A 23904-nucleotide genomic window follows, 5' to 3' on the forward strand; every position below is an offset into this window, starting at 1 on the left:
CGTCTGTTGAAGGGCATCTTGGTTCATTTCAGTTTGGCAACCGTGGCCATTGCTGCTATGAACATTGGGGTACAGGTGGCCCTTCTTTTCACTACATCAGTATCTTTGGGGTAAATACCCAGTAGGGCAAGTGCAGGGTCATAGGGAAGCTCTATTTTTAATTTCTTAAGGAATCTCCACACTGTTTTCCAAGATGAATTCCCTCTTTTTGAATAAAACTTTCAAGTCTACCTCAGGTCCAAAGTGCACTATTTATTCTAATAACACTCTTAGATGGCAGCTGAAGATAATAAACAAAGAACTAATAATTTTTGTCATCACACAAATACATACCATAATCCTAATTTATATAATAATCACAAAAAACAAAGAGCTTTTCTTATTTTTTTAAAGATTTTATTTATTTATTTGACAGATGGAGACCACAAGTAGGCAGAGAGGCAGGCAGAGAGAGAGGGGGAAGCAGACTCCCCGCCGAGCAGAGAGCCCGATGCAGGGCTCCATCCCAGGACCCTGGGATCATGACCTGAGCTGAAGGCAGAGGCTTTAACCCACTGAGCCAACCAGGCGCCCCAACAAAGAGCTTTTGAGAACAATAATATAATATATCCATTATATTTACCTCACAGGGAGATTGACAAGTCTACTTTGAGAGGTAATGTCTTACAGTGGACTAAATTTGGTGTTTCTAGTTTTACCACTGATCTGGGAACTTCACCCAGCCTCTTTGGAAGTCAGATTTCTCCCCTACAAAATGCTGATGATTTTAACAACTGGTCTACTGACCCCATCAGATTTTTTAAAGTATGAAAGGAGAAAATACATACAGGAAAACTTCAAAATCAAGAAACATTGTTTTAGTGCAATATACTGTAACAATAAATGTTGAATTCAAAGGAATCTTAAGAGTGTATTATTAACCACAAGAGAATGCTGAATAAGGAATTAGGTAATAAAAGTCACAAATATTTACAGACTATAACTTCAAGTTCATGTCAGGAATTAGAAAGTTGTTTGCATTTCCCAATTCCATTGATAGACTTCTACCATAAGTTCATATCATTTGGTGATGTTTTTAGCTACTTCCATTTCAAGAGAATCTACATGTTTGACTTTTGATCTTAGAAAATTGAACCAACACGCCTTGCTATCTTCAGAATATTATCTATCAATGCCTAACAATCTGTTCTGTTTTTCTCTAAATGAGGACGCAAATGCATATTTGTTTGACTGTGTAGTCTTAGGAGACTGAGATGATCCTAGGCTTGTCCTTCTAATTGGTTACTGCATTAGTTTTCATATATACTTCAGAAGAGAAGAAAAACTACTCAGTTTAGCTTATCAACATTAGGGAATACCTCTTTTTAAGGAGATTAACGCTGTGAGTGGCCAAAACCAAAGATTCACCTTAAAGACCCACATGATACAAATCACAGAGAATTACTTAGAGTAGAGATGTCAAAAATTGACCTCTGTGCTCCAGATCAGAAATGTTACAGGAAGACAGCCTGGAGGGATAAAGAAGAAGGTAGTTTATTACTTTGCCAGGCAAAGTAGGCTGCTGCCAGCTCATGCCCCTAAGAGTACAAGCCCGCCCAGGGTAAAAGACTGAGAGGTTTTATAGGAAAATACAGGATCGAGGCTCTTTCGATAGGAATCTACTACAAACTGTCAGCTTCATTTCTCACATCCTCAAAGTGATGTCATGACTAGCACTGGCCACCAGCACCCAACTCTCCTTAAGAAGTATACATCGAGGGCAGTGAGATCTCCATATCGATATTGAGTTCCTAGAACAAAGAATTCTACAGAAAAACAAGTGAACGGGAGGGGGAGGCTTTGAGAATAAGGAAGAGAAGAATGTGTTCAAAGTCGAGCCTTGCTGAAGCACTAGTGTGCCCATCTTAATTTCTGTCCATCTTTATGTTTCAATACCGGTTTTAGAAATTGTGTTTAACTATTAGCCCAACCCTAATCTAAGTTTGTATTTTTCTGGAAAGTAGTGTAACCACATTTTTTCTATAGATCTTTTATAGTTCTGTAAATATCTAGAATAGTACTTGGACTCTCTGTATGTGGACCAATCCAAACATGATTTTTAAAGTTCCCCAAAGGGTGTCTTTAGGTAGTATATCATTGGAAAAATATAAATTATAGATATTAGATTAAAAGATGTTAATCTCTTCGTTAGCAATCCAAGGTAGGAATATATATATATACATAAATATATATATACATAAATATATATATCTTGAGTATTTCACCTGTGCATAATATTTTGTATATTCTTTTATCAACTGATTTTTTTCAGTGATCCATGACAGAAACAAATCAAATGAAATGAGTAATGCAAAGAATAACGGAATGTTTTCATTTCACCACTGTCCACATTTTTTTCTCAGAAACATCCCAGGGCTTTTAGGAACACTATGTAATAGCAATTGTTTCCCTAATGATATACTGTACAAATCTCAATTTTTAAAATGCTCATAGAGTAAAAAGATGTATGTGTGGAATGTTGTATTTTAAAAATTCCTTGCATGATTAATCATGCCAATGCTCTCTTATAATCTAAAGGTAAAGTCTACATGATAATTTTTTTTTTTACTAAAATGTATGTATCACTGAAGGAAGTTTAAACAGCTTCAAAGCTGCAGTTTATCTTTAGAGGATTAATCTGTTTTCCATGCAAGTGTGTTGCTTCTGCACATGTTAAAAAGTCATCCTGTGTTGTCTGGGGTGAGGAAAGATGGGAATGAGTTTTCTGAGAACTAATCAGCAATACTTTGGGAACATTTAGGTCGTGGTTTCCAATTAACTCTGGAGAGTTTGAGTAATTTGGTACCAGACCTCAGGAGAGAGGGGATGAAAACCTCGTTAATTCATGTGTCGGTGAACAGCAAACCAGCAAATTTGCGTTGAAAATGGATTTTTGTTTTGTTTTGTTTTGTTTTAGAGCAAACACCAGCTAGATCTTTCTGCTCTGGTTAGAATGGGAGAATATCTTTGCATGTCTGTGTTCCCTTTTGTGTAGAGTTTGTTTGTTTTTTTCATATTTGATTCTGCTTATATAGTAAAGTAACAAATAGTTAAATCTGTACCCCAAAATGAAGACTGGAATTCAGTGGCATAACCTTCCCTGCACTTTTCTTCTTTTCCTACAATGAATGTGTCAGAAGATGTAGACACCAACATCTATTTTCAGAGTTAGAAATATTTCTTTTCTGGGATGCAAGGCTTGGGCTATAATCCCAATTCTGCCACTTGTGTGTGACTTGGGAAAAGTCATCAGTTCTCTTAGAATGAATCTCACCAACAGCAAAATAAAACCAGCCATAACCTGAACCATAGATCTGAGAGGATTCTTATTTTTATGAAAATCAATGCAATTGGGCCAACTTTGATTGAACATCCTTTACTGTATGTGGAGATAAAACCCAGCTAAAGGATCTCCACTTCCTTTGATAAGAGAAAGCCAGAAAAATGTTTCAAAATAAATTTATCACTTCTTAAGCAAATTGAGATCAAAGTTCATGAATTCATTGGAGCTACTGATAGGGAATCCACATGAATCATAGGCTTAATCACACTGTAAGTATAGTTAAATATTTACCTCTCTGTCTCCTCCACCAGAATTGAATATATTAAATGCCAAAGTCCACGACCATGCCTCATTGACTTTGGTGTCACCATCACTGAGCATAGATCCTGGCACCTAATATGTATGAGATGTACAGATGACTTAATGAGATGTTGTTAGACATGTACAAACAAGAATGAGGTGCTGATTTAAAGAAAATCTGTGTAGAGCTTAAAGCCCTCAAAAGGAATGAAATATCCAACCAGAAACATATAAAGAAAAATAGAAGCAGACTATAGGTAGAAAAAAATGGGAATACCTTATAAAGTAATGAGAGAATAAGTCTGAATATATTTTAAAACGTGTGAAGAGCCATATGGATTTTAGCTTTAAGAAATGTATTTTCTGTGCTATATCTCAGAGCCTTGATCTCTTATTCTAGGTCAATAATTGAATGGACAGAGTATATTTCTCACTGTATACCTCACTAGCAGAGGAGAAAAAAGAAATATCCTCTCATGGCCGGAATGCTTCTGTGGCTATATTTCTAAGTAGATGTTGCCCTCAGCCATGTTAGAGTCATGGCTAGTAAGGTACTGATGGGGGATGAGTCCAAGCATTATTGAAGGACTTTCCTTAGATTCACAGTTCTCATTGGTACAAACCACTAATACAATTGCTAGAGACTAAAAGGAATCCTTTCTATGAACTTCTGTGTATCCATAGGTAATACAATTCTAGCTGTCCCTTGAAAACACAATATAAAGTGATTTCTTAAAGATTTTATTTATTTATTTGACAGAGACACAGGGAGAGAGGGAACACAAGCAGAGGGAGTGAGAGAGCAGGCTTTCCACTGGGCAGGGAGCCTGACGCTGGGTTCAATCCCAGGACCCTGGGACTGTGACCTGAGCCAAAGGCAGATGCACAAACACTGAGCCACACAGGTGCCCCTATAAAGTGATTTTTAAAAATCATAATGTAATGTATTTACTAGCAAATCTGTAGTTTCTGTTACAGTTATCAACAAAGTGAACTTCAGGTTATGTTTGGTCCTGAACTAGTGCTGGATGTTGCTAGAAACCTTTGGTCCCAAGTTCAAGTGCTGCTGCTAAGGTGCTCCTTCACTAGACAAACAGAAAAGGGAAAAAAATTGTCATCCTGTAATCATTCCCTAAAAATATCATAGAAAATGATAGCGGTTAAATGCAAATAAACCAGGAAGGAAAGATTCGTGGTATTTTGTTTGGTTACTCCATGACAATCACAGGGCACAGATGGAGGTATTTTTTAGCGGAAGACTGAGTGCTGGGAATTTCCTCAATTTGTCACACTTAAAGAAACACCTGGGCAAAATAGCCTCCTCTGTCAGACTGAGTCATCTTTCCCCTAAAAATATTCAATGTGCTTATTTCTGTTTGAATATGTATGTATGTATGTGTGTATGTATGTATGTATGTATATGTATAAAATACATAAAATCCTGCAGTATAGTGCTCTGATAAAGTATTGTACATTCATATATCTAATAATGGAATACTGTCTGTACATTCATTCAGCTCTACAGCCTTACTTGGGAAATTAGTAAGTTTTCCTTCCCCCATGTGCTTTGGTTTTTTTTTTTCAACATCTTAATTATATTTTACTTTTTCCATGTCCCAAGATTCATTGTTTATGCACCACATCTAGTTCTCCATGTAAGATGTGCCCTCCTTAATACCCACCATGCCCACCCATCCCCCACCTCCCTTCCCTCCATAACCCTGTTTGTTTTGCAGAATTCAGTCTCTCATGGTTCATCTTTCCCTCTGATTTCTCCCAATTCACTTTTCCTTTCCTTCTCCTAATGTCCTCCATGTTATTCCTTACGTTCCACAAGTAAGTGAAACCATATGATAATTGACTCTCTCTGCTTGACTTATTCAGCATAATCTCCTCTAGTCCCATCCATGTTGATAGAAAAGTTGGGTATTTATCCTTTCTGATGGATGTGTAATATTCGATTGTATATATGGACCACATCTTTTTTTATCCATTCATCTCTCGAAGGGCATCTCAGTTCTTTCCACAGTTTGGACATTGTGGACATTGTTGCTATGAAAATTGGGGTATATATGGCCCTTTTTTTCACTACATCCATATCCTTGGGATAAATACCCAGAAGGGCAATTGCAGGATCATAAGGTAGCTCTATTTTTAATTTTTTGAGGAATCTCCACGTTGTATTCCAAAGTGGCTGCATCAACTTGCATTCCCACCAACAGTGTATGCAGGCTCCTCTTTCTCCATACCATCTCCAGAACTTGTTGTTTCCTGTCCTGTTGATTTGGGCCATTCTAACTGGTATAACGTGGTATCTCAATGTGGTTTTGATTTTAATTTCCCTGATGGCTAGTGATGATGAACATTTTTTTCATGTGTCTGTTAGCCCTTTGTATGTCTTCTTTGGGGAAGTGTCTCTTCATGTCTTCAGCCCATTTTTTGACATGATTATCTGTTTTTTGAGTGTTGAGTTTGAGGAGTTCTTTATAGATCTTGGATATCAGCCCTTTGTCTATAGTGTCATTTGGGAATAGCTTCTCCCATTCTGTGGGTTTCCTCTTTGTTTTGTTTACTATTTCTTTTGCTGTGCAGCAGCTTTTTATCTTGATGAAGTCCTAAAAGTTCCTTTTCGCTTTTGTTTCCTTTGCCTTTGGAGATGTGTCTTGAAAGAAGTTGCTGTGGCTAATGTCAAAGAGGTTACTGCCTATGTTCTCCTCTAGTATTTTGATAGATTCCTGCCCCACATTAAGGTCTTTCATCCATTTCGAGTTTATCTTTGTGTATGATGTAAGAGAATGGTCGAGTTTCATTCTTCTGTATATAGCTGTCCAATTTTCCCAGCACCATTTATTGAAGACTGTCTTTTTTCCACTGGATATTTTTTCCTCCTTTGTCGAAGATTATTTGACCATAGAGTTGTGGGTCCATATCTCGACTCTCTGTCCCACTGGTCTGTGTGTCTGTTTTTGTGCCAGTACCCTGCTGTCTTGGTGATCACAGCTTTGTAGTAAAGCTTGAAATCAGGCAACATGATGCCCCCATATTTGTTTTTCCTTCTCAACATTTCCTTAGTAATTCAGGGTCTTTTCTGGTTCCATACAAATTTTAGGATTGTTTGTACCAGCACTTTGAAGAATGCTGGTGGAATTTTTATTGGGATGGCATTGAAAGATTGCTCTGGGCAGTATCGACATTTTAACAATGTTTATTCCTCCATCCCATGAGCATGGAATGATTTTCCATCTTTTTGTGCTTCCTCAATTTCTTTCATGAGTGTTCTGTAGTTCCTTGGGGATAGATCCTTCACTTCTTTGGTTAAGTTTATTCTTGGTACTATAGTAAATGGAATCAATTCTCTAATTTCCCTTTCTATATTTTCATTACTAATATATAAGAAAGCAACTGATTTCTTTGCATTGATTTTGTATCCTGATACATTACTGAATTGCTGTATGGGTTTTAGTAGTTTGAGTGTGGAGTCTTTTGGGTTTTCCATATAAAATATCTTGTCAAGTGCATATGGAACTTTCTCCAAAATAGACCACATACTGGGTCACAAATCAGGGCTCAACCAATACCAAAATATTTAGATTATTTCCTGCATATTCTCAGACCACAATGCTTTGAAACTAGAACTCAACCACAAGATGTTTGGAAGGAATTCAAACACTTGGAAGCTAAAGAACATCCTGCTAGATGTCCATCAACAGATGAATGGATCAAGAAGATGTGGTATATATACACAATGGAATACTATGCAGCCATCAAAAGAAATGAAATCTTGCCATTTGCGACAACATGGATGGAACTAGAGCGTATCATGCTTAGCGAAATAAGTCAAGCGGAGAAAGACAAATATCATATGATCTCCCTGATATGAGGAAGTGGTGATGCAACATGGGGGCTTAAGTGGGAAGGAGAAGACTCCATGAAACAAGATGGGATAGGGAGGGAGACAAACCATAAGTGACTCTTAATCTCACGAAACAAACTGTGGGTTGCTGGGGGGAGGGGGGTTGGGAAAAGGGGGGTAGGGTTATGGACATTGGGGAGGGTATGTGCTTTTGGGTAAATTGGAAGGGGAGATGAACCATGAGAGACTATGGACTCTGAAAAACAATCCGAGGGGTTTGAAGTGGCGGGGGGGTGGGAGGTTGGGGTACCAGGTGGTGGGTATTATAGAGGGCACAGCTTGCATGGAGCACTGGGTGTGGTGAAAAAATAATGAATAGTGTTTTTCTGAAAATAAATAAATTGGAAAAAAAAAAGAATGTTTGGATCAATTCTCTTACACCATACACAAAGATAAACTCGAAATGGATAAAAGACCTCAACGTAAGGTAGGAATCCATCAGAACCATAGAGGAGCACACAGGCAGTAACCTCTTCAATATCAGCCACAGCAACTTCTTTCAAGATACGTCTCCAAAGGCAAAGGAAACCAAAGCAAAAATGAATTTTGGGACTTCATCAAGATCAAAAGCTTCTGCACAGCAAAGCAAACAGTCAACAAATCAAAGAGGCATCCCACGGAATGGGAGAATATTTGCAAATGACAGTGAAGACAAAAGGCTGATATCCAGGATCTATAAAGAACTTCTCAAACTCAACACACACAAAACAGATAATCATGTCAAAAAATGGGCAGAAGACATGAACAGATACTTCTCCAATGAAGACATACAAATGGCTACCAGACACATAAAAAAATGTTCATCAACACTAGCCATCAGGGAGATTCAAATCAAAACCACATTGAGATACCATCTTAGACCAGTTAGAATGGCCAAAATTAACAAGACAGTAAACAACGTGGAGCCTGCTTACACTGCTGGTGGGAATGCAAGTTGGTGCAACCACTTTGGAAAACAATGTGGAGATTCCTTAAGATATTAAAAATAGAGCTTCCCTATGACCCTGCAGTTGCACTACTGGGTATTTGCCCCAAAGATTCAGATGTAGCAAAAAGAAGGGCCATCTGTACCCCAGTTTTCATAGCAGCAATGGCCACGGTTGCCAAACTGTGGAAAGAACCAAGATGCCCTTCAACGGACAAATGGATAAGCAAGATGTGGTCCATATACATGATAGAGTATTATGCCTCCATCAGAAAGGATCAATACCCAACTTTTATATCACCATGGCCAGGACTGGAAGAGATTATGCTGAGTGAAGTCAGTCAAGCAGAGATAGTCAATTATCATATGGTTTCACTTATTTGTGGAGCATAAAAAATAACACAGAGGACATGGGGAGATGGAGAGGAGAAGGGAGTTGAGGGAGATTGGAGGGGGAGATGAACCATGAAAGACTATGGACTCTGAAAAACAGTCTGAGGGTTTCGAAGGGGCAGGGGGTGGGAAGTTGGGTGAGCCTGGTGGTAGGTATTATGGAGGGCACGTTTTGCATGGAGGACTAGGTGTGGTGTATAAAGAATGAATTCTGGTACACTGAAAAGAATTTTAAAATATTCAAATGAAAAAAAAAAGAATGTTTGGATCAACCAGGAAGTCAAAGAAGAACATAAACAATTTATGGAAACTAATGAGAATGAAGACACCTCACTCCAAAACCTATGGGGTATGGCAAAGGCAGTCCTAAGGGGAAATACATAGTCATCCAAGCCTCCCTCAAAAAAATTGAAAAATCCTGAATATACCAATTGTCTTTACACCTTAAAGAACTGGAAAATCAACAACAAATTGAGCCAACCCCATGCACAAGAAGGGAAATAATTAAGATCAGAGCAGAGATCAATGAATTAGAAACTAGAGATACAGTAGAACACATCAACAAAACTAGAAGCTGATTCTTTGAAAGAATTAATAAGAAAGAATCAATAATACATTCCTGGAAACCTATAAACTTCCAAGACTGAATCAGGAAGAAACGGACAACCAAAATAGATCAATATCTAGTAACGAGACTGCAGCAGTGATCAAAAACCTCCCCCAAAACAAGAGCCCAGGACCTGAAAGATTCCCTGGAGAATTCTACCAAACATTCAAAGAAGAAATAATACCTATTCTCCTGAAACTGTTTCAAAAAATAGAAACAGAAGGAAAACCCCCATGTGCTTTTTATTGTATTAGCTTGACCCATATAAAATTGCTGATATTCAGCTTAATAGAAAATCTGGAGTCTAGAGATTCATTTAGAGATACCCTGATAAGTGTGTGGGTGTTTAGTGACAAGAGTGTTACCTGTCTGATTACCTATTATAATCAGATCTTAAAAAGAAAACAAAGATGCTGAACTCCTGCCTTCTGTGATTCTTCCCCTTTGTGCAGAATTGGGTCTAGATGAGTAACTTCTTGGGCAAGTACAGGGTTCTCCTAAGTTTTACAGCTACAGCATTTTGCCCCTTCAGTAGATTCTTGCTTCTAACTGCTGATAATGCAACTCTACCCTACCTATAAATCCTCTTATTTTCTTTCTTTCTTCTTTTTTTCTTTTTCTTCTGATTTTTGATGTAATTGTTCTATGATTCATTATTTGTGTATAACACCTAGTGCACCATGCAATATGTGCCCTCCTCGATACCCATCACTGGGCCACCCCATCCCTCTGCCCCTCTGAAACCCTCCATTTGTTTCCTGGAGTCCATAGTCTCTCATGGTTCATTTCCCACTCCGATAACCACCCCCCCGCTTCATTTTCCCCTTCCTTTTCCTAATGTCCTCCATGCTATTCCTTACATTCCACATATAAGTGAAACCATATGATATTTGTCATTCTCTGCTTGACTTATTTCACTTAGCATAATCCCCTCCAGTTCCATCCATGTCAATGCAAATGGTGGCTATTCATCCTTTCTTATGGCTGAGTAATATTCCACCTCTTACTTTTTTTTTTACAGATTTTATTTATTTATTACAGAGAGAGAGAGAGAGCAAGAGCATGAGCAAGAGAGGACAAGCAGGGGAAGCAGCAGAGGGAGAGAGAGAAGCAGGCTGGCCATTGAGAAGGGAACAGGACAGTGCAGGATTTGATCCCAGGACCCTGGGATCATGACCTGAGCCAAAGGCAGACGCTTAACCATCCACTCTACAGATACTCTTAAAGGGCAACCAAAAGTGCAGTAGCTCTTCAGGCTCATTTCTTGAGTGTGAGAATACTCCATCCTCTCCCCTTTTGAGACCACAGTCCACCCAAGTAGCTGTATATTTCTCACATACACTTCTTAAGCATATATATTTTTGAAATCCTTATTTAATATGATACCTCAACATGTCAGTTTCCCCAGAATGCAGATTCATTTTTTTTTTGACAGACAGAGATCACAAGTAGGCAGAGAGGCAGGCAGAGAGAGAGAGGAGGAAGCAGGCACCCTGCTGAGCAGAGAGCCCGATGCGGAGCTAAATCCCAGGACCCTGGGATCATGACCTGAGCTGAAGGCAGAAGCTTTAACCCACTGAGCCACCCAGGCACCCCCCCATAATGCAGATTCTGAGAGAGCAATTAACTCTCAGCAATTTTATTGGCAAGTGCTGCCAGGATTAACACCTGTGAGGGAAGGCAAGGGAAGGAAGTGGGAGAGGGAAGAAGGAGAAGCTGGGCTTCAATGTAGTTGCAACCACAGCATCAATCAACTCTCCACCCCTTCCCCCCATCCTCCCAAAGTGTCCTGAGTTGGAGCAAGAGGGCTAGGTTTTTATAACACATACATTAACCAGTTACTATATGTGTCCTGCCTCCAGCAGCTTTCTCAGAAGCTAGGGCAAAATGGATGGGTCTCCAGGGCCGTGATTCTCAAAGCTTTAGTATATATCGGAATCACCTAGAAGGCTTATGAAAACGCAGCCCACTGGACTCCATGCACAGACCTTTTGATTCGGTAGGTCTAGGGCAGGGCTTGAGAATTTGCATTTCTAATAAGCTCTCAGATAATGCTAATGATGCTGGTCTGTGGGTCATACTTTGAGAAACACTGTGCCATACAGCTCATATTCAGGCACTTGAGAATGGTATACGGTGCCCTTATGAACAGAAAGAAAACTTTTTAAAGTCACCAGAGCAGCCCATACTCCACCAGATTCTTAGCTATTGTCGTAGATTAGAACACCTGATAATTAAAATTTGTTACATAAAAAAGAACTTAACCTCTATCATAAATTATATTCATAAAGTATTATTACTATTCCCGATATCTGGGCATTGGTACTTTTAAAGTTTAGCCAAATTTTCACCAGGGTCTATAATTGGATAACCTAGACAGGAATTTTCAGAATAATTCATGTTCAAGATCTTCACTTTTTTTCTAAAACAATTCTTAAAATTTCTTTACAATTCTCATTATTTCTACATTTTTTTTTATTTATCATGTAAGACACTTAAAACCATATGGTTATGGAAAATTAGAAAATATAAGATACAGCCAGAGCTATTTGGAATACGCGAGTATGACATAAAAGAACCCTTGACTCATTTCTGGTCTAGACTTGGTACAATTAAAATTTAGGAATTCAGTGTACATAGATTGATCTCAGGAGAAAGGATATAGCCTTAAAACTCCCACATGAGCAGGAGACAACAATTTCACCTCTGATCAAAGAGGCCTGTAAAAGAACTCACTTGAAGAGATTTTCCGCTCTTGCGGCCATTGAATTTTGTTAACGTATTTTTCTAAATTAGCAAAGATTCAGCCTGATGTTGTCAATATTTCCAAACATGAGGGTATCATTGAGGAAAATGGTGCCTTACTGTCCTGCAAGAGTTGCTGTTCTTCCCTAAGGGCCTAATTTACAAAGCAGCAAACTCACTGGTAGGATTTGGCTAGAAACCTCGTTGTCTCGATAGAACCCTTTCATCTAATTTATGTGCATCGTATTTTACATAGAACTCTTGGAAAGTTATTTACTAGATACTCCCTCTGGAAGCAGAGGGTAAGCGGCATTTTTAGTTCAAGACTAGGGTAGCGTCCTGTGCAGCTAACGATGAGGATGACCCCGCTAATAAAATGCACACTGTCTAACTCTCTGAGCTTCCCTCTTCCCTGAGAGTTTTCTTTTCGTCCTTTTATTCCCCAGAAAGTTGGAGCATGGGAGGAAATATGTCGTTGTCCGACCCTGTACTTGTCTTCTGGAATGTGACAGCTTATTTCTATCCCAAATTTGAGGCTTGAGGTGGCGTAAGTCTTAGTGATTTCTGTTGTGCAAGCCAACCTAGAAATACTAGCCTGAACAGGATGAAACTGACGCGTTTGTAGGTCAGAACCGGCCAGGTGACAGCAAGTTAAGCATGCTTTCCACCTGAGTGTTGCCTGCGAGCTTCGAACACTAAGATTCTCAGTGCTGTGGCGATGCCTCTGAGCTTTGAACTCATACTGAATAAAAAGATTTTAAAAATAACGATTTTGATCTTTGTCCCTCTACTGATAGTTTGCAAACCAGATAAGCAGGGAGTGAGCAGTCCAGGTCAGCCCCTGAACTGTGCAAGGTTGAACTGATTTGCCCAACCCCGGCACCAGGGTACCTTTCAGCTATGCAGCAGGAAAGTTTATTTAGGGGCTGATAAATAGCTTCGTGCAGAGCTTCCTATTTTCCAGTAGCTGCATCCTCATAAACCTATTCTCCTCTCCACCAGTTAATGCAGACAGAAGATTTTTATCCAGTATGAGCACCGAAACTACACTGTGGAAGACTGTAGGCTCAGCAAAAACCTCACCCGTGATGAATAAACAGCTCTTCCGGGGGCTTCGCTGCCGCTGGCTCGGCAGGAGCTGTTTATTGCCTGGTTTGCACATCCCATGATAAAGTTGCTGCTGAAATAAATTGCAGTTTTGCATAATTATTGACAATCACATCCTAACAAGCAGTGTGTATCATATTCAAGTGTTCAATTTTTTAAAATCCATTTTTAGCTTATGTTTAATCCCAGAAAGTGTTTGTGTGGTAATAGAAGGCAAATATGGCATTTAAATAGAGTACTAATTTCCTCATTGCAGACAAAATTTACCTGCATCTTTTTAGATGGGGCTGTTACTGCCAAAGGCAATTTTCCCTCCAAGCTGTTATTATTTGCCGAGGGCATATGTGTGTGTATCCACAATATATGAATTATATATATATGTTTTATATATAAGTCTGTATATATATGTTCAGAAAAATTATGAATAATTTTTTAGATTTGTGTGTCATTAGGAAATTTGTTTCACCCCTTCTAAAAGATAAGAGGAAGGTTGGGAGCACCTGGTTGACTCCCGTCATGGTCTCAGTGTCCTGGGTACAAGCCCCGAACTGGGCTTCCTGCTCGGGGGGTGGAGGGAATCTCCTTCTCCCCCTGCCTCTCCCCCACACTCATACTTTTTTTTTCTCTCTCTCTCAAATAAATAAAACCTTAAAAAAGAGAGAGAGGAAGGGGAATGGCATGTGGGCCAAGCGAACGAGTATGTTTGAGTAACCCTAATGTATAACTAACTGTACATGGGAGGCAGTCATTTTGACACACATCATCGTCTTTTCATTCTCATCCCAGCGATAGGCATCACAGATGAGAAACTTCAGACTCAGAGGGGTTAAGTAACTTACCATACCACACAGCTGGTAGAGGATATTGGGATTTGAACTCAGATGTGTCTTTTTTTTTTGGCTTTACTTTTTACATCACACTGAAGTCTTTTCCTTGGGAGAATATTCTCAGTTGTATGACCATCGGATAGTGAAATGTAAAGCAAACACCATAGTTAGAACCATTAGAATACCATAGTGTCATACAAAATGGTATCTTGCGCAATGGTTTCTGTGAAATACGTCATTTTTCTCCTTGTTAGTCCTGTTCTCCTTTCTCCTCCAGTCCCCTTCTCTTGTTTCCTCCAGTGTTTAACTTTCTGGTCTAGCTTTGCATTTTCTTGACCTTTTTCCTTGCCTACCTAACCCTGACTTTCTGCCTCAGGTAACACCAAAGATGAACATGGTGTAGGGATTTTGGAACTTTACCTATAAAGATGAGCTTGTGCTTTTGCTGCATATGAAAATAAGTTTTCACAATGGGCCAGTAAAAAACTACCAAGTTTTTTAAAAAGGATTGCTTTTGGAAGTTCATATATAAACTGTACAAAGTTTACACACACACACACACACACACACACACACACACTATTCTAGTTGTTGTTGCTTTTAAGACAACTTTGAGCTACAACCCACCCCTTTGCTGGTATTATAGTTTTGTCCCTTGATCTTTGCTCTTTTCAGGGGCGGGTGGGGGGGGGCTGGGTGCACCATTGTGATACCTGAGGAGAGCTGCATCTGGATATTTGTTCCTTTGCAGAGTGAGTGAACGAGAGGCTGCTCTGGAAGAAACCCACAGATTACTGCAACAGTTCCCCCTGGACCTGGAGAGGTTCCTTGCCTGGCTCACAGAAGCTGAAACAACTGCCAACGTCCTGCAGGATGCCACCCATAAGGAAAGGCTCCTAGAAGATTCCAAGGGAGTAAGAGAGCTGATGAAACAATGGCAAGTAAGTGAAGCTTTTCTACTTGGCTCTCTTGTGAATCCTGATGAACAATTCACGCGTCTATCCTCATAACTGATATACTGGGGACAAAGTAAAGTGCATCTTCTCTATGGCCTGGTATGGTGCAGCATGTGGGCAAGAGGGGAAGACTCAGAAGGAGAAGGAAAAGGCATTTAGTATTTCATTTAATGTCCCAGTCTTCGAAGTGATACATGTTTTTGACCAGGGAAACCTTGCCCATAAAACCAGAGCTTTGGCCAAGGAGAAACTTTGCTCCAAGAAATGAATTAGGGAGTGGTTTATTAAATGGAAGAAGTTGCCATTTTGGATTGTTTATTTAATATTTTACAGGGAAAGCATCTGTATGAATTGTCTGTTTTATTTAGCGTTGCTAACTGAATCAGTTTCCCTTCATTACTTTCAAATACATTTTGAAATGTTAATCTGGCATTTTGTAGCTTTCTTCCCAACACTTTCTGTAAAAAGAAAAATGAGATGACTAAATTTGTCATAGTTAACGATCATACAATATTCAGACAATTGTTTTTCCTGGAAACAAAAATTATTCCTATAAAGTTTCATATGCATAAACAGTGAAAACAGAAGTTTAGGGCAGTTTTGTTTAAATGATGTCTTGGTTCAAGGAGGCTCTTAACTTTATTCTCAGTGCCTGATATAATTTTACGAACTATTATGGAGTTTTGTTAGGTATACTTGAGTTTTCTGACTTGATACAGGAACTTTACTAATATCTCAAATCAACTTTAGAGTATCAAAATAATATGATCAAGCTTTTGGACTTCTTTTTTCTATATACTTAAATTATAATGAGAAAAGGTGATGGTGTATACTAGGTTGAAAAATACTTCCACGATCAGACCATAATAAACAATGTTTCTTCTCCTCGTCCTTTCCTTGTTTCCCTTCTCCTCCCTTTTTTTCTGTTTTCAGAGGAATCTTTATTCCACAATGTGTGTTGAGTTAGTTTCCTTATTGAAGTAGCTCATTTAGAGCAATACCTGCTTTTATCTTTGTAGATATGTCCCATGGCTCAAGAGTGTAAAAGCTATGCAAAGTTAGACTTTTTGGTCACTCTTAGATGAATGGGTAGAAAATGTTCTGCTGTAACTTATTTAACTTACAATATTTCATAAATAAAATTGTATTTCTCCCTTTAAGTACCTATGAAACCACCTAGAATTTTAATAAATATGTGGGCTTACATATTCTCAGCAGCTGTGTTAGATAAATAATAAAACCTTAAGTCAGTTTTTTAGCAGACTACTTTGAAAAGGAAGAATAATCCAAGAGATAATTTTATAATAAGGATTTAATTAAGCATCCCTTTAATTAGTGAACAAGTCTGATTGAAGGCCAAGATACATCCATGTATCTCCTATATGTTATCTGCATTACTATACAGTGAAAATTCTGAGAAAATGCAAGATTCTGAATGATTAAAGAAAAAGATTGCCGTGTTTTTAAACTATATTTCCTATGGGAGACTGGAGAATAAACTGCATTTTGTGTTTGGATCTCTAAACAAAAACAGCTCAAAGTTATGCAGAGGACACTTTCTTTTTCTTTTTCTTTTTCTTTTTCCAGAGGACACTTTCTTAGTTTGTGCTATATTACTCATAAGAAATATTTATTATTAAAAGCCATATAAAGCTCCCCTAGAGTTCCTGAAAACCTTAGACATATCATTTCCCCCCCTTAATTACAATAGGACTAGCTGAGATCTCAACACTATTTTAAAACAGAGATAATTTTCTCATTCCCTCCATGTTAATACTGGGCTTTCTATAAATTCCAGTTGCCTGAGGTTGAAACTACATTTTATGAATAGAAATGACATTTATAGCCAGCTCTGATTTGCAGTTAGATGACTGGATAATGGTATTTTGATGAAAGATTTGGGGATGTCATGGAAAATATTCGAAACTACTGAAACTATTGATTATTGTTGTTAATGGCACATTTCAAGTGATAGATTCGAATTAAGGTACCGGGATTTTAAAGCAACGAATGGAAATGCCAAGCTTGAAAGTAAATATAACCACATATCTTCAGAGATTGCATGCAATTTCAGTATTTCAGCTAAATGGAACTCTCTACTTTTTTTTCTTTCTGAAGATATATTTTTTTTAAATTTTGAACAAAAGGAACTTTCTATAATATGTGTGAAGGAAAAAAGTATAATAATAGGCCTTTGCACTTTGTTCGAAGAAGCTGGTAGCATTATGTTCATTGTTTGATTCATGCTGTAGAGTGAAAATAATTCTTACATATTAAAAAAGGAAACTCCAAATGCCTAGCCAGAGCATCAGCTCTCCCAGCAGATTCCAATACATCTGTCTTCCCAAAAGCATTGATGTTTTGCTTCGTACAAATGCTGCTGAATGGATACGGAGGGGGGGGGGGCGTTGTGTGAAAACCCTCGAAAATATGTTTTTGCTTAATGACTGTCAATCAATTCTTCTATATATGGAGACCCCCCAGCTCTTGTTAGAATGAGTATCACTGTTATTTACAATCCACTTCATAGGATATTTAATTCTCTCAGCAATAATCACAATTCATGGGTTCTATAAGAATACATGTTTTATGAAGCATATGCTTCCTGAATGGAATTAATCTGAGTAATTTCACTCTAAAAGCCATTAAGATTCCTTCCTCATATTAGAAAAAATGCTTGTTTAGTTTTCTTACAAAAAGCAAGGACATTACAGTTGTCCTTACACTTCAGGATGAGGAGATTTTTTTCTTATAAATAGTGTTATTTCTGAAAGCCTAACTGGAATTTTAAAGCCAATATTTTTTTATAGAATATCATATAGAGCCCTGCGAGGCGACAGTCTGAGAATTTTTACATTGCAAATTTATCTTTAAAATGAAGAACTATATTCATAGTTGAATCAGATACTTCCTGTGTCCAAAACATTTCTCCTTTGGGCCCCAGAGAATTAAGATATCCTGAATTCCAAGTTCTAACATAAAACCGTGGGTAACTAACTAAAAATGAGAAGACTCTGTATCTTTGCTAATATTCCATAAGAATTCTGCCAATCTTAACTGGTTGGCTAAGCATCCCTATGAGATTGTTATAATACCAGCTTATAAAGAAGGTGTGTGGTTGTGGGTACATGGTGGAGAGAGGTGGTCATAAAGGTGTAATTAAGGGGCGCCTGAGTGGCTCAGTGGGTTAAAGCCTCTGCCTTCAGCTCAGGTCATGATCCCGGCATCCTGGGATTGAGCCCCGCATCCGGCTTCTGTTCAGTGGGGAGCCTGCTTCCCTTCCTCTCTCTCTGCCTGCCTCTCTGCCTAATTGTGATCTCTGTCTGTCAAATAAATAAATAATTTTTAAAGGTGTAATTAAGATCTTTTTCTCAGCAAGAGAAACTATGAACAATTAATATTTGAGATTCCTTCCTCTGTGATCTGGATCTTGTCTCAGGCCAGAGCTCTAAATTCAGTTTCTTCTCTAAGCTCATGCATTTCACCCCATCTCCTTCCCCACCCCCATCATAAAAATTCTTTTTCTATTAAAGAAAATTTTTCCAGAGAGATGAATTTGATAAACTTTGAATTGTACATCAGCATGCACCTCTAAATTGATTAAGAAAGCTTAGATTTCTAGTACATTATTGAAATTGGAGAAGTATAGATGTGGGACAAAGGGTATCCAATGTATGTGTATTTGTTTTCCTTGAGGAAGAAAGAAATAAATAAAAAATAAAACAAATAACATTTAAAAAAAGAAATTGAGGAAGTAGCTTCTTTAGTGTTCTCACAAAAAAATCTTGGCTTGCTGGTTAATTCCAAAGGAAGAAGGAAGAATACAATCTTAGTAACACGATTAGTATTCTGAATAAATTGGATTGTCATCTTTCTTGGGACATCTAAGAATAGAGAGGTAATCTGAGGATCCCTAATTCTAAGAAAAGGAAACCCTTTGTGTATTCCTTTCTGTTGCTATAATTTGAACTGAATTTTATACATTTTTTTAAGCTTTCTACTTTGGTTTTTCAAAAATATGAAAGTTAATCATGATATTTTTCTTTTGCCTGGTGATGCTGCCTACTGTTTAGGATATGTAAAACTTTCATATATATATATATATATATATGTATATATATATGTATACACACACACACATATATATATATACACACATATATAATTTCCTTAAGAACTTTGACTATACCATGAAATCTGTTGTAAACATCTGTGTGCTGTTAGGACTTGCGCAAACATGATTACAGAGATGTTTTTTAAACACAGTTTGGACAAAGTATTAGGTTGTGTAATCAATTTAATGAGCATCAATCCACAATATTTTTTTACTTTTATTTAATTTTTTAAACCAAAAACTCCCAGTTCGTCCATTTCTCCACCCCCCCCCGCCTCTTGCAACCACCAATCTGTTCTCTGCATCTGTGAGCTAATTTTGTTTTGTTTTGTTTTTTAGATTCCACGTAAAAGAGAGATCATATAGTATTTGTCTTTCTCTATCTGATTTATTTTACTTAGCATCACAATTTTTAAATAGCAAGGAATGAAATTAGCAGAATAGAATAGGAAATGACAGACTCCATCACTCTTAAGGAAGGATCAGGGTTTTTTTTGTGAAACTTTGGTTTCAGCTCTGTACGTGTGTGAGGGAGAGGAGGGGAGAGAGAGAGAATGAGAATGTGCATACTGGATATATTCAAAATCCTCTATAGTAGAATATGACATCTGCCTTTGGAATCCTTATATTCCAGAGGTGAAAATACATATGCTAAGGCAAATTATAGTAGTATGATCAGTGTTAGAGGGCTAGACGGGGTCTAGTGAAAACAGATGATTATGCTTAAGCCTTCCATAGAGGCCAGGAAGCTCACCTAGAACAGTGTTTCCCATCTACCTAACATATTGGAGGAGCTTTTTTAAAAAGATTTATTTATTCTTTTCAGAGGGGAGGGGCAATAGGAGAGGGAGAGAGAGAGAGAGAGAATCTCTAGAAGACTCCCCACTGAGTGTGGAGCCCAACTCAGGTCTCAATCCTAAGACTCTGAGAACATGACCTGAACCAAAATCAAGAGTCAGATGCTTAATGAACTGTCCACCCAAGTGCCTGAGGAGGAGCTTTTAAAAATGCTAATCCCTTGGCTCCAACCTGTAGAGATTCACATGAGATTGATGTCCTGCCCATGATTCTGATGTCTAGACAATGTTGAGAACCTCTGCTCAGAGAACATTAGAAGAAAAGATTAGGGCTTAGCTAGGTATACAGAGTAGAAAAGAAAAATTTTGGCAAAGGCAATATCATGTTCAAAGTCCTGAGCATTGTGGGAATTTGAAAATCTGAAGGTACTTCTGTGTGGCAGGAGTATCGTTGTTATAAGAAGTGAGATCAGAAATGTCAGCTGGGGCTAAATTATGTAGAAAAACATCAGGATATAGTAAATAGTATATGGGCCTTGTAGGCAGGAAGACCACTTATTCTCCTACTTGTTGTCTAGCCTCTAAGTCTAAATCATTTTTCTCTACTGTGAGTATAACATTCACAGGATTTGTGAGGATTAAATAATAGGATACTGTAAAATTCCCTCTTGAGGGGCAGTGTGTTGAACTCAGAGGGCTCAATATTGCATAAGCTGTCTTTCTATCCATTTGGCCACCTGCCTTTAAGAGTTGGGAATTCATCTGTAGTCTCTGAGAAGTCCTAGTCACAGTATAGTTTTAAGCAAGGAAATAGATTAACCAGACTTATACTTTTGAAAGATCACTTTGATTGTTGAGAGGAGAATGTATTGAAGGATATAAAACCTGTCTAGAAACCATAGTCAGAAAGTTTTTCTGTACTGTTCCAGTAAGAAATAATAATTAAGGTGCTGAAGTTGAACAAATGAAACCAATGTAGGAGTTATTTGGAGGTGAAAGTCAACAGCATCATGTATGTTATGGGACGCAGAGGTAAGGGAACATCCTGAGGTATGATGAGGAGTCACTGACTGCTTACCACTTGGTGTGACTGAGTGCCTTCACGGAGTTGTAGAAATCAAGAGGGCAGCCAGTTGTGGACAGGGAAGTCAATAATGTGGTCAGTTTGGAGGTGTTTGTGCATCATAAAGGTGAAATTCTCACCTCCTTTAATCAGTTGTGAATGTGGATCTAAAATTCGGAGTAGATACAGATTCTAGGTCAAAAATACAAACTTGAAGGACATTAGCATGGCAGCCAGAGAAATACGTGATTTTACACATGAATCATGACTTGGTTTTCTCCACAGTCCATTCAGAAGTACACATAGAGGCCACCAAAATACCACTTACTCCAGCACAGAATTAGTATTAAGTGATGCCATTTTCTAGGTTATTCAAAGGGGCACAGCTAAGGGGATGCTTTTAATGGTTTAACCTTGAAAAAAGGCAAAGCAGTAGCAAAGCCATAGTGTAAAATTCCTACCTTGGAAAAAGTAAAAGTAATTTGAGTAATAAATCTAAGATCTTGAAAAACTTCCCAATGAAGACAGTTTGTTTCTTCTCTTACACAAACATGGCAGATTTTATGTTTTCCTTTTATTCTCATGTAGCTACTATAAAAAAGTCATATGTTTCCACAGTATTATGAATTGCAGTATTCACAAATAGATTCAGGAGCCCCATGCTTATCATCTTACCACATTCAGAACTTTCTCATGTTCTAGGTCTAGACCCTCAAATCCCTGTAGATCACAGGGATAATCCAAAAAGAAACAGTGAAATAATTCAAAGTTTAGAAGAAGGAGTCAATGAAGACAAATGTTTAAGACTGGTGTTTTATCTCCTATAGAAAGGAAGACTAACTATAGAAAATAAGAATTCATCTTTGCCCAATGATGGAAACATAATCAGTTTAATGCAATACGAGTATAGTCACTTGGTTATAGGGGTTATGCTACCACAGTCTCTTATGTATGTTAACATGTTAATTGAACATACTGAAAACTTTAGAACCTATTGTTCTGGATATTGCCATTAAAATTACCTGTTATTTAGACTGATACATGGAAAGCACTAAATTGAATAACTTTGTAATTCAGTTCTAGGATGCTATAATTTTAGATATACAAACTAAAAGGAAGGCCCACATAGGAAAGTGGATACTGTGAATACTGAAAAGTCAATTTTGATAGCCCCTAATAGCCGTTGTCTTTTATTCCTCACAGAGCTTTTGTGAGGATCTTATAAGGTAATAAATATAAAAGCACTTTGAGAAAGCTTTTTTCAAGTGAAAGATCCTTATTAATGATATGACAAAAGTCCAACTGAATATATAAAACCAATAATATACTCTTTAAAATCAATGGATCAAAGTTATATTAATTAATGCGAATAATGATTGCTAAATTTTTCATTTTTATAACTGATGAAGCACTTTTACTTTCATTTTCTGATATTCTCCCAGAAAACGTTTGGTGTTGGTACTCTTATTATTTTTATTTTCAGTTGAGGAGGGTAAAATTAAAGATGTTATAGTAATGTAGCTATTGTGCCTTCCTTGAAAATGAACAAATGTGAGTTTCAGCATACCAGATTGGGGGAAAATAGTTAAAATTAAGAGCCTGTGAAGTAAATGTTTAGTTTCCTGAGATGAATAACACAATGTACTCATCCATTTATTAGGATAGATAATGGTAATAACTCACTTTTTTAAAAGAAATAGTATTCTGTGCTAGGCAATGTATTGGGTGCATTGCTTGCATGATGTACTATCATCTTACCCTTCTTACAGATGAAAAAAAATCAAAGCTTTGAGAGGTTGGGTAACTTCTGACAAGGTCACACCACTATATACAGAGAATTGAGTTCTTTGAACCTAAATTTGACCTTCTGACCTTCGACTCACCTTACTCCTCTTCTCATTCCTCTAAACTGACTTGGCCTTCCAGGCAAAGACACAACATAACAACAAGTAAGTCTCAAAGAATTCACCTAATAGGAATTTGTGGACTAATGGAAACATTCCTACTTCCTAAATATCCAACTTCCCTTCACCTTTTCCAGTCTAGTTTCGACATTGACCTCTCAAATGAAAAACTTCTCTATGAAACCACTGTAAATCCCAAATGCAAAGGCTTTCACCAAGTCTTTCCTGCCCTAGAAATCTCTGCATCACTTGTGATTATTGCCCTCCACAGTTTTCAGGGGAATGTCTGGCCTTTTGACTTGCTGGGGTTTTCTGTTCAACTAATTTTCTCCTACCTCTCTACTCATTCTTCTTTCTTTACCTGAGAACCAGTTATGGGCTGTCTTTTCTTCATTCATTAATCTCATTCCCTTCATTCGATGGTCAGTAGTTATTAAGTGTCTCTCATGTTGTAGGTATTAGACTAGGCAACTGTCCTTCACCCTCCTTTAATTCAATGATTTGAAGATTTTTTTAATCTCTTTCCTGTATCAGTCCCATATTTCTTACTGTATGTGGGGCATTTCTTACTCAAACGTATCACAGACATCATAAACTTAATGTGACCCAAATGGGCCATATCTTGGATATCAGGTCTTCACCTCCTGTCCCACGATTCATCACGCCACCATCTTTTCTGTCAGATTTTAAACCAAATAGTCCTTCATACATCTCTTCACTTGTTGCCCAACTTTCTAGTTCATTTTCTAGATAATTTTATGCACCCCCAAATCCTTTGCACCCAATGCTTTCTTTCCAGTTTCTTAACCACTACTCAAATTCATGCTCCTAGGATTGATCATGGCTCTCCATTCCTTTCTGCCATCTGCGTGGGTACAGTCCAGCTTGCCGATTGCCATTTCAAAGGAAGCTTCCTAAGGCATGTCTTGGA

The 23904-nt window shown here is 37.8% G+C and overlaps 1 protein-coding gene across 7 annotated transcripts in view; it reads left to right on the plus strand.

The window, feature by feature from the left end:
- Positions 1-23904, plus strand: part of DMD (dystrophin) — a 1990807-nt gene that overhangs the window by 1485939 nt on the left and 480964 nt on the right. For all 7 annotated transcript variants that reach the window (XM_044235639.1, XM_044235638.1, XM_044235634.1 and 4 more), the window contains one exon: positions 14891-15080. In XM_044235639.1, the coding sequence (XP_044091574.1) occupies positions 14891-15080 (190 nt within the window). The remainder of the gene's footprint in view (positions 1-14890; positions 15081-23904) is intronic.

The sequence above is a fragment of the Neovison vison genome, chromosome X, assembly GCF_020171115.1.
Source record: "Neovison vison isolate M4711 chromosome X, ASM_NN_V1, whole genome shotgun sequence".
In the NCBI taxonomy this organism is placed as follows: Eukaryota; Metazoa; Chordata; class Mammalia; order Carnivora; family Mustelidae; genus Neogale; species Neogale vison.